General features: G+C 54.3%; 1 protein-coding gene across 1 annotated transcript; it reads right to left on the bottom strand.

Moving 5' to 3' along the window:
• Positions 1–5,197: 5,197 nt before the first annotated feature.
• Positions 5,198–10,130, bottom strand: LOC119090878 (serine/threonine/tyrosine-interacting protein B-like). Its single transcript, XM_037213614.1, has 5 exons — positions 9,969–10,130; positions 8,457–8,671; positions 7,972–8,069; positions 7,448–7,636; positions 5,198–5,565 (listed from the first exon to the last, which is right to left on the bottom strand). Exons 2-5 carry the CDS (start codon positions 8,613–8,615, stop codon positions 5,364–5,366), a joined length of 648 nt encoding a protein of 215 aa, XP_037069509.1. The 5' UTR covers positions 8,616–8,671; positions 9,969–10,130; the 3' UTR covers positions 5,198–5,363.
• Positions 10,131–10,507: the final 377 nt, after the last annotated feature.

Genomic DNA, 10,507 nt, shown 5'->3' with positions numbered 1-10,507 from the left:
AACTGCATTTCTAAAGCCGAAGTCGTCTTAGGGTGTTACGCAGTGTAGTGCTGTAAAAGACGGAAAGCATAATTCGAAGGCCCAAAATGTGCTAGACCGAGATAGCTAATGATACCTGCTCTGTCACAATCTCCCCGCTTACTCTCCAGCGCGGTTCACACGCTATCGCAGCATGCACAGGAATTCCCACACGGAGACGCACGAACAATGGGGAGACGCCATCAGGTTTCCTTCCGTTCAATTTTTGAGGACAGGTAACTTTTCAGGCACAATAATTAGTACTTAGATTTCAGTTAACTTCTTTTCCGAAACGAAAATAAAACAAATGGGACTCTATGTCACGACGAGACTTCCAGCCTACCTAGTCTGTCCGCCCCCCCCCCCCCCCCCACTTCGCCCCGCCGCTCTCCCGGTTGATACAGCATCACAACCGCTAACGACTATTGATGTCCGTAGAGTTGGTAACGTGTTCGAATTCGGGTTGAACTGCGACGCCAGATTTCGCCAAGCTTTTGCTCAGAGAAGTTCGTCGTCGATTTTATCAGTCGCTGAGGACCATTTTGCGGTTTGCGACAGCGTTCGCCCTTCGGGATCAAATTCAAGATCAAAGGACGTGAACGCAATATCACCCGAAAATATCAATGCAACAAAAAACGATTACAAAGGAAAGATCGGGTCAAAATATCGGATAGGCAAAGGCTTCATGCTAAGTAACCCTGATCTGCAAGGCAAATTTAAGGCCAAATGACAGGAAGCGTCCAGACTTCGGAAAATTCCTGTCATTCGACTTCGAGTTTGGTTAAGACGTCTAAACTCAAAACGTTCAAACATACCGGCGCAGGTGAACGGACCCGTGTCAGGCGATACTAATTTTCAGTCTTCGTGGTAGACCGAATATTATGTAATAAAGATGTTGTCCTGGAACTTAAAATTCAATGTCAAATGATGGGAACGCAAGAAAGCCAAAACTTGCTGAAATTTCCCATTTGGCGACAAAGCCACTCTCACAAGATAGTCCGCGACGGTTTCTAGCGTCACCGACGTTCTCGCCATGACAGTTATTGACCTTCAATATCTGCTGCAAGCTCAAAACATGGGAAGGGTGCAGAATGTCACGCCAAAACTGCCGCATCCGTCGCTACAAACAGCAAAAGGACGCATAATGAGCCTAAAAACGTTAGTAGCCCTGCCACCGGCCCTATAGCCGTTAACCCGCAGGTTCCGTTATATATATATATATATATATATATATATATATATACATATATATATATATATATGTATATATAAATATACATATATATCCGTGTGTGTGTGTGTGTGTGGTGGTGCGTGTGCGTGTGGCGTGTGCGTGTGCGTGTGCGTGTGCGTGTGGAGTGTGGGTGTGGGTGTGTGTGTGTGTGTGTGTGTGTGTGGTGTGTGTGTGTGTGTGTGTGTGTGTGTGTGGTGGTGTGTGTTGTGTGTGTGTTGTGTGTGTGTGTGTGTGTGTGTGTGTGTTGTGTGTGTTTTTACCTCAGCAAGTAAACCCAAAGTAGAATCACAAAACGCCGGAACGTCTAAAATTACCAGCACAAATAAAAAAGCAGCATTGAAAGACAGACATCCGTTAACTTGTCAAACTACGAGGAGAGCAAGCTTTCTTTAAAAAAACCTCCTGTCGATTAATGTTGACTTTAGGGTCAAACGACTGAGAGTGCCACAACCCAAACCCATAGCGGCGTTAGGAGCCGAAGGCCACCTCACTAGACTGTTTGAGCTCTCCAATGAGCAACGATTTCGAGGTGGAACCTCAGGAACCCTGCCATCTACTCCTGTGTTTCAGCTTATAGGTCCACGGCTGTTGTTAACTGCCAACGTCCTGATGTAAATCTGTATTCGCAGTCTTTGAGATTCTTTTTAGCTCCGACCTCAGGTAAGTTGCTGCGTTCAATCCACGTTTTACATTTTGCACCCTACCTCTCTCGTAAGCTCGAATAAGACCTAAGATCAATCATCAAAGATGGAATAATATCATAATGAAAACTTGGCTGAAACAGGCTATCTGATGAGAGCGATGTTAGCCACAAATGCCGTTGAGTTTTGGTGAAGAAAATCTTCCTCATCATAATGTTCTGACACTTGTTTCTTACAGATTTCTGTCGTTCGCGCCAGAAGTTTGGATGTAAATTTGTAATAGCTGGAACATCATTCACATCGCTAACTTCGCCAACATCTATTATTGTCTACCACACTGGAATAGGCAGCTACTAGGCTTACATCTGCTGTCTGGCGCGAAGCAGGTTATTTCCCGCGAAGGTGGTAAATGCGTCTGTTTTCTCTCTCCAACGACGAGAAGAGGTAGTATGACAACCGTCGATGTGGTTGTGTGCTGGCGTTGCAGTCGCGGCCAAGACAGCATGTCTCTGCCGGGAATGCAGCACTCGAACCCGGTCCCAACCAGCCTCCCGTCTGTTTGATATCAGAGGCATTCGAACCCGGTCCCAACCAGCCTCCCGTCTGTTGGATATCAGAGGCCTCCCATGTGTTGGATCTCAGAGGCAGCCGAGCCCGGTCCCAACAAGCCTCCTGTGTGTTGGATCTCAGAGGCAGCCAGGTCCGCGCCCAGCCAGCCTCCCGTCCGTTGGATCTCAGAGGCAGCCAGGTCCGCGCCCAGCCAGCCTCCCGTCCGTTGGATCTCAGAGGCAGCCAGGTCCGCGCCCAGCCAACCTCCCGTCCGTTGGATCAGGTCGGCGGCCAGCCAGCCTCCCATCCGTTGGATCCGCCACGACACCACATCAGAGTTCCCTTCAGCATATTTTCAAGAGTATTGCATAACCTTAGATCGTGATAACGTTCGTTTGACGTGTTTCATTTCAACGAAACTAAATCACCTCCACTTATCCAGGCCTATGATCACCTATGCAACCGTTCAACTTTGCTATAATCCTTGTCGTGAATAACATGCATATCTCGTAACGCCATATCAGTGACATTTCGTTCCCTTTTTCGTTCCCAGAAAAAAATGCTCTAGCTACGCGCCAAAAACATAGGCACTAAGGCACGCATGCCACCGAGCCGAGCCCCACCGTCAGGACGCGCCGTCCGTCGGACATGGCATGAGAGGACGACCTCCGCGCGGCCGACGCGGGAAACATATGGTACCGGTGCCCTGTGGATGATCTACACCCAGACAGGCGGCGGTGCTGAGGCCCGGGCCAGTGGCCACTGACCCACCCCGTCAGATCCGGTCCGGTGGGCCTGTGTCCCGAAACCCAGACCCCGGGCCAGCGACCACCGATCCACCCTGTCTGGTCCGGTCTGGTGGGCCTCTAACCTGGCCCCAGACCCCGGGCCAGCGGCCACCGACCCACCCTGTCCGGTCCATTTCAATGTGCCCGTGGCCTGACCCCAGACCCCGGGCCAGCCGCCGCCGCCCCGCCCCGCCCGCTTCGGCCCGGTGGACCTGTGACCTGACCCCAGACCCCGGGCCAGCCGCCGCCGCCCCGCCCCGCCCGCTTCGGCCCGGTGGACCTGCGACCTGACCCCAGACCCTGGGCCAGCGGCCGCTGACCCGCCCCCATCACGGCCAGCAGACGGAGCCGAGCCATGCAAAGAGGCGAGCACGCGACGGAACGAACCGACGCCGCCGTGACCACCCAACGACGGTCCAGACAAGATCAACATAAATACACCGCCTGTATTTGGGTATCCTGGATAACATACCTTGATGTCTTGGTTGACTGGAATTTATCTTGCCCGCCCAAAACATAACACAAGCAGGCCTAACGTTACTTCACATTTATTTTACTTTCCACGGCTTCTTTGCATTCCACACTGTCGCATACAGCGCGGACGACAGAACCAAGTAACGCATGTATTACACTTATACGGGAGTAGAAAAATACAAACTCGGGGCACCTATGATGGAGGCTCTCTCACCAGATGTTCACTGACACGTCAATACAATGACCGGCAATAACCAATACAGAAGCCACGACGGGAATATAGACAGAGCGTGAGCCATGCTCCGCGGACGTATGAGACCCGATTATCGCAGCCTGCTACTGAAAGTCCACGCTATCCAACCAATGTCATGCAGGTACGCCTGACGCAAGCCACGAGTGCTTGCCGACGCCGCTAATAAAATACGGAGTCGAAACTGTATAAACGCAGAACCCCTAAAGCCCTGCCCTGAATGACGCTATCAGGGCGATGACATGATGTGCGTACTGCGCACGCAGTGAAGTGGGCGTATATGGTGGGATAGACGGCGAGGAAGAGATGTGTGAGGATGCGAGTGTGTACACATGCTGACATGTCCGCCGGCACAGACTAGCCCGGTGTAACTCTGCTTGCAGCAAAATTCCTGTCAGTGTCTTTGGCATGCACCGAGTCTAAATGAACTCAGTAAACCTGGTTTAACAGTAAATTGTGGCAGCCAACTTACCGGCAAGCACACTACTGCAGTCTTGCTCACACTCGGGGGGAACAGAACCGCCGGACGATGAATCGCGCAAGCCCTCGCTTGCGCCTGTTCGAGGGCTGGCTGGCCTGGCTGGCTGTGGTCGCTGACGGACGGGCGTGGTACTGAAGGAGCGGGAGCGCCCCGACCGCGCTGCTCCAGTCACCAGCCTAAAGCCGGCCCCGTCGGCGAGCGGTGCTGGTCGGGATCCGACGCCAAAAGACCGGACCAGAACGTCCGCAGGCAGTGTCCCAGGCAGTACTTGGGAGCTGTGCGTGTGCGCGTGCTCAAGAACACCAGCAGGCCTGTTTGGGACACGGCTGCGAGTCGGTCGCCACCGAGCGCAGTAACGGGCACCGGCTGGCTACCGTGAGAACGGGACACGGCCCCGGCCGCCCGACCACGCGGGTGACGGCCAAGGGCCAGCTGGTAGGAGCCTCACGGCAGCCCCAACTGCGCGGCACTGCGCACAGAAAGCCAGCGCAGTACACCCGGACGGGGGACACGCAGCGGCAGCGCGTCGCCGGCGCATTGTAGCTGCCTCCAGCTCCTCCACCAGCTCAGAGCCTGCCTAAAACCGTACATCCGGGTCCGCCGGAGGTGCCCACAACACGCCAACTAGTCTGAAACCCGGTCAGTGCAGCTCGGACCTGCCATCCAGTGACGAGGGGCTGTCAAAGTTCGCCTGCCTCTCCGGGCCGGGACGGCGGACAACGCTGACGGACAGTCCGGGGAGACGGGCCGGCGCCCGTCCCAGCCTGCATGGGCTCAGCTCCTGCAGTGCGCTGCGCCCCGGTGCCGAGCCGACGGTGCGGACGGCTCCGTGTGGACGGCGCCCGCGCGCACTCCTGTCACCCGAGCACACGGCGACCACCGGACGCGGCGGGGCGACAGCGCGGCCGACGACGGCCGGCCAGCGCCCTCACGTGGTCAGGTCCATGGGCTCGTTGTCGTCCTCCAGCTGGTCGCAGGAGCGCTTGTGGCGCCGGCGGCCGCCGCTGCAGTGGCCGCCGAGGAAGGCCGCCTCAGCGCGGCAGATGGGCTCGTACTCGTGCAGCTGGTGCACCAGGGCCGGACTGAGATGGACACAGTAGCGCCGCTCCGCCACCAGACTGCTGGCGGCCCTGTCCAGGCACGGCGACGACGCTCGGTCACAGGCACGCCACCCCGTCCCATCCAGAGGAGATGTGGGAGCAGTGAGGTGGAGATGCGCCAAGTCGCCTCATTTTGAGGAGATTCAGAGAAGCACGGGCCAGAGAATGGTCGCTTTGTCCCTTTCCAGATCACGTATAGGAATACACTAGTTCGAAACACGCAGTCATCTTTCTTTGCAAGCATGCACTGTTGTCGGAAACATGGATTTCCTCGCAACCACCTAGGAAAGACACAAGGGTAACAAAAACGTTATTTCGTCGCATCCATTCCGAGGAGATGACAGGTACAGGGTCGGGGCATATCAGTATTTCCCATGCAAAGGTGGAATGGGGTATGAGGGTATGAGGGTATGAGGGTATGAGGGTATGAGGGTATGAGGGTATGAGGGTATGAGGGCATGAGGGTACGAGGGTACGAGGGTACGAGGGTATGGGGGTATGGGGTATGGGGTATGGGGTATGCGGGTATGGGTATGAGGGTACGGGGGTACGAGGGTACAAGGGTATGGGGGAACGGGGTGTGAGGGTATGGGGGTATGGGGTATGGGGGTACGGGGGTAAGAGGGTAAGAGGGTATGGGGGTATGGGGTATGGGGTACGAGGGTACGAGGGTACGAGAGTATGGGGGTATGGAGGTATGGGGGTATGGGGGAACGGGGTGCGAGGGTATGGGGTATGGCTACGAGGGTACAAGGGTACGAGGGTACGAGGGTACGAGGGTACGAGGGTACGAGGGTACGAGGGTATGGGGGTATGGGGGTACGAGGGTACGATGGTACGAGGGATGGGGGCATGGGGGTAGGGAGTATGGGGGTACAAGGGTACGAGGGTATGGGGGTATGGGGGTATGAGGGTATGAGTTTATGGGGGTATGGGGGTATGGGGGTATGGGGGGTACGAGGGTACGAGAGTATGGGGGTATGGGGGTATGGGGGAACGGGGTGCGAGGGGATGGAGGTATGGGTGCGAGGGTACGAGGGTACGAGGATATGGGGTATGGGGGTATGGGGGGGAACGGGGTGCGAGGGTATGAGGGTATGAGGGTATGAGGGTATGGGGGTATGGGGGTATAGGGGTACGTGAGCACACGGGCACGGGGGTACGGGGGGTACGGGGTCACGGGGGCACAGGGGCACGGGGGGGGGGGGCACGGGGGTACGGAGGTACGTAGGTAGGGCGGTGTGCGGCACGGAAAGACACGGGGCTACGTGGAAGACTGAAATGCAGGAGTCAAAGAACGCTACGTCATGCTCCCAGAGGAGATGCACAGTATAAGAGCTGGAGGCAAGTAACCATGACCTCCCCAGATGACGGTACGCCTTGCTGTAAATCTTGTATCCTGGGTTGGCGACATAGAAACCAACTGCAAAACCTTTTGCAGTCGACGCGCCCCAGAACTCCTCTCCGACGCAACACCAAACAGTGATACAGCGAGTTCAGTAAAACTGTTTGATAGCTTTGTTGGCGAATAACCTCCCGCCTAAGCCAGCCTTCCACATTCCAATAGCAATGTAAGAATATTGCACAACTACTAGGTGTCTACTTATTTATAAGTCGGCATGTGGTGTCCAAGGAAGCGCGCAGCCTTAGGTGGGCTTAGTTATATAAATCATCCCATGCATTTGCTAGCTTTGACATACTAGAGCACACACACTTCCTTCCAAATATAAGAAAATTGCTCTTCGGCCACAATCGTAGCCGCTTCAACCCAGTGACAGCGACAGCCACCGACTAACCCAAATGGCAGCGAGAGCCGCCGACTCACCAAAATGGCAGCGAGAGCCGCAGACTCACCAAAATGGCAGCGAGAGCCGTCGACTCACCCAAATGGCAGCGAGAGCCGCCGACTCACCCAAATGACAGCGAGAGCCGCCGCATGACGTACGCCACGACGAGTGCGGCCGACAGCGAGATGCCCAGGTTGCCGTGCACCAGCGCGCGACCGCCCGAGCAGAGCGCCTCGTCCAGGAAGGCGCTGACCGGCGCCACGTGGCTCAGCACGCCCTGTTCGGCCGCGCCCGACAGCTCCACCTCCAGGTACCTGCCGGCCCCCAGACCGCATCAGCCGCTGACGCTGCTGCACCCGGCACGGGAGGGGTCGCCGCTTCGAAAACCATCCATCGCAGATTTCACTGCCCCGCGCGAGCACCAGTTTGGAGGTCCCAGCACAGGTCGTCACAGCTGCATGGTCAGACAACCCTACTGACCAAATGGTGAGTCAGCCGGCCGGCGGTCAGGGCCCGGCCGGCTGTCACCACCGGGGCTGCAGACGGTTATGCCGACACACCCTCCGCGAGAGCGGCCCCCGCCAGTCCGGCGACGCTCCGACACAGCGCCGTCGCCTCCAGTCGGGGCCGCCGGCCAGCCATCACTTACTGGAACATGTGTGGGAAGTTCGGCCGTATGCGACTGGCCTCGTCGCTCCGTCGCACGCAGACGATGTGCGTGATGCCCACCTGCTGCAGGTGATCCAGCTGTGGCAAAGTGCAAGCACACGGTCAGGAACACGGCTGGCCGGCCAGGCGACGCCGCTTGCCCTCAGACACCTCACCCACCACGACCCGTGCACTCACTGTCCAGCGGCACGATGGATATAGCCGCAAATACAGTACATCTCATGGATACAATTTGATGCTGTGGTCGCATAATGCCAGTGACACTCCACAGGCAGCAGCGTCGCTTCGGAAGCATGCACCTGGCCAGTGCAGCTGTTTGGCCTCGTCATAAAAATTCCACTCGACGCGGAAACCAACTGGGTTTTTACTGGCCATGAATAAAGACTGGCGTAGCAGCAGCAACACTAGCGGTAGCAGCAGCACAGCAGTGGTAGCAGTAGCAGCAGCAGCGGCGGCGCGGCCCACCTGGGTCCTGCTGGCCGCGTTGTACGGACCCAGGAAAAGGCCGGGCAGGATCTCCTGCATCTCGCGGCGCATCTCGTAGGTCCAGGCAAGTGGAGCCAGAGGGCGCAGCGCCGACTTGCAGCGCGACGAGTGGTGGTGCGCGTACGTGGGGGGCCACATGGCGCCGGCCGCCGGCGGACGTACCGTCACACGGTCAGGCGCCACACACTGCCCAGCTGCCAAGCACAGCCAGCTGTCAGCAGCAAACTCGCACTGGGGCAGTGAGTGCCTGGCATGCAGTTCCTGCCAGTCAGCCATGAACACATGTAGACTGAGATGAAGAGAATTAAACCAAAAATAAAGAAAAGAGAGTCCAGTTTCAGTCTCAACAGCAGGACCAAAAATATCACATCACATTACACACACTTAGAGTGCAATGAAGCAAATCAGTAAAAGAATGTCCACAGGTCTAAGATGGAGCCAAACAGCTTGTGTCAGCAGTTGACCTAATCTGAAAATGTAAATGTATATGCAGTGAAAACATAGCTAAGTGGTATTATGTGGCAATGGGCTGAGCCAGAAAACTTATTTTGACTTTTGCAAGGGCACAGGACCAATCTGCTGGCTCCACTATCATGTCATCATCTGGTAGGTACAGCATAGCCAGCTTTGCAATCTAATAACAGTGCATTTCAATGCAGCTTTAGAGTGTAAACATCACTGCTGCTCATACATTGCAACATATGAATTATGCACATCTGTTGGCAACTACTAAGAGTTATCAAACTGAAAACCTGATAGCTAAGCTCTTGCTATCTAAAATACTTAGCATAACTAAAAGCTGGATAATGTCAATTGATTTCAATACCTAGCCTCAATATAGCTGACAGCATTATATATATATATATATATATATATATATATATATATATATATATATATATATATAGATAGATAGATAGATGTTAAGACCATGGGACTTGTGAACCTGGATAGCTTAATTAGATAAAGCATCATCTTCACATTAATCTGTCCATGCTGAGGCAAGCTCAAGACACTTCAGATGATGTTCAGGTGGTGACAGCAGCCAGGCTAAAGGCAACATGACATGACAATGTGGGACGTGTCCTGCAAAGCACTGCAACTTATCAAACTTTTGCATAACAATTATGTTGATTGTTGCATATGGGTTGAAACAAACACTTCTTCACATGTGCTGTGATTCTGTAAATCCATGCTGGATCAAGCATCCATATGCATGTATAGACATGAACAAACTACTAGCATCACACATATGATCACTGAACTTTGCGGATTTTTGGAAGACCTTAGCACAGCAGGGATAAGCTACATGGGCATGGGTGGCAATCATTTCCACTTTCACTACAACCACAACTCATCCCTACCCAAAACAATCAACCTTAAGGGTAAGCCCTGCGTACCTAAGGACTATCTCTATGCATAGTATCCCTATAGCACCAATTGGAAAGCAAAAGGTTTAACACTAAACAGTGCTTATCTCCACCCACCAACCTCGGCAAATCCTTCCCGGCTATCCAGGATTGCATAACCTATATTGACCTGCAGAGCCAGTGACAACAAGCAGCAAAGATAATACACCCGCCTAAAGCCACTGTTCCACATTCGGCCGTTCCAAACACAGGCGATATATTCCTGCAGGCCTGTATTTTTTACTCCGCGGCAGGCCAGGGCCGTATTGCAGCCAATACATAGTTAGGCATTTCGTCGCAGATGCGCCTCTTTGCATGGCTTGGAAAACTTGTTCCAAATGAAGGATATCCAGGCGGAAACTTGGCTCCGTATGAAGGACATCCGGGACATCCAGCATCAGACGTATCAATCAGCCGCAGAAGCCTGCATGCATAGGCGTTGGAACGTTTCAAAAAGTGTGTGGGGGGGGGGGGAGGCAAGCTCGGGGCGTAATTCAGGAACTTTTTCCGGAAAAAATCCCGATGACCGGGGGGGGAGGGGGCTAGAGATGGAGGTCATCGCTCTTTACTCAAATGTAATGACTGCTATTCTAGCAGTCATTGCATGCATATTCTAGCATC

This window comes from Pollicipes pollicipes, unplaced genomic scaffold (genome assembly GCF_011947565.3).
Source record: "Pollicipes pollicipes isolate AB1234 unplaced genomic scaffold, Ppol_2.1 Scaffold_3168;HRSCAF=3711_pilon_pilon_pilon, whole genome shotgun sequence".
NCBI lineage: Eukaryota > Metazoa > Arthropoda > Thecostraca > Pollicipedomorpha > Pollicipedidae > Pollicipes > Pollicipes pollicipes.
Note: the sequence above shows the minus strand (reverse complement) of the source record. Positions and strands in the feature narration are given on the sequence as shown.